Source organism: Egretta garzetta, unplaced genomic scaffold, assembly GCF_000687185.1.
Source record: "Egretta garzetta isolate BGI_Z169 unplaced genomic scaffold, ASM68718v1 scaffold215, whole genome shotgun sequence".
Classification (NCBI taxonomy): Eukaryota; Metazoa; Chordata; class Aves; order Pelecaniformes; family Ardeidae; genus Egretta; species Egretta garzetta.
In genome coordinates, this window is record NW_009259719.1 from 5558280 (window position 1) to 5558808 (window position 529).

At 66.7% G+C, this 529-nt stretch overlaps 1 protein-coding gene across 1 annotated transcript in view; it reads left to right on the forward strand.

Annotated features, from left to right (window-relative positions):
- Nucleotides 1-2: 2 nt before the first annotated feature.
- Nucleotides 3-529, forward strand: part of LOC104126669 (protein ABHD14A-like) — a gene marked incomplete at its 5' end in the record, with an annotated part of 11540 nt that continues 11013 nt past the window's right edge. Inside the window, 2 exons of the mRNA XM_035894665.1 lie at nt 3-79; nt 225-358. Coding sequence (XP_035750558.1) covers nt 3-79; nt 225-358 — 211 coding nt within the window. The remainder of the gene's footprint in view (nt 80-224; nt 359-529) is intronic.

Below are 529 nucleotides of genomic sequence, written 5' to 3' on the forward strand. Positions count from 1 at the left end.
CGGCTGCGGGAGAGCCCCCCGTCTTCTACAGGGAGGTTTCTGCAGGGCCCCAGGCCGGCGGCACCGCCAGCCCCGGGAGGGGGGTCAGCCCGCCAGCTGTGGCGGAGGAAGGTGGGGGGTGACAGGCCCTGGGGATCGGTCTCCACCAGCCCTCATGGCCGCTGGGTGCCTGTGGGTATGGCATCTTTCCTGACCCCCTTTCCCACCTGTCTTCTCCACTGCAGGCCCGATGTCCTGTTCCTGCACGGCCAGGCGTTCACCTCCAGGACGTGGGAGGCCTTGGGCACGCTGGCGCTGCTCGCCGGAGAAGGCTACCGTGCGGTTGCAATAGATCTGCCCGGTAGGACCATAGCGCTGTGCTTACATTGATCCCTCTGGGCAGCTCCAGTCCCTCACCTCAGCCACCACTGGGCTCTTCAGGCAGCTAGCGGTGGTCCCTGGGGCAGTGTGCCTGGGATTTGGCTTTGCCCTGGGGCAGTGACCTCCATGGCCACCCAAACCCTTTGGCTGGGGGTGGCTTGGTCTGGCT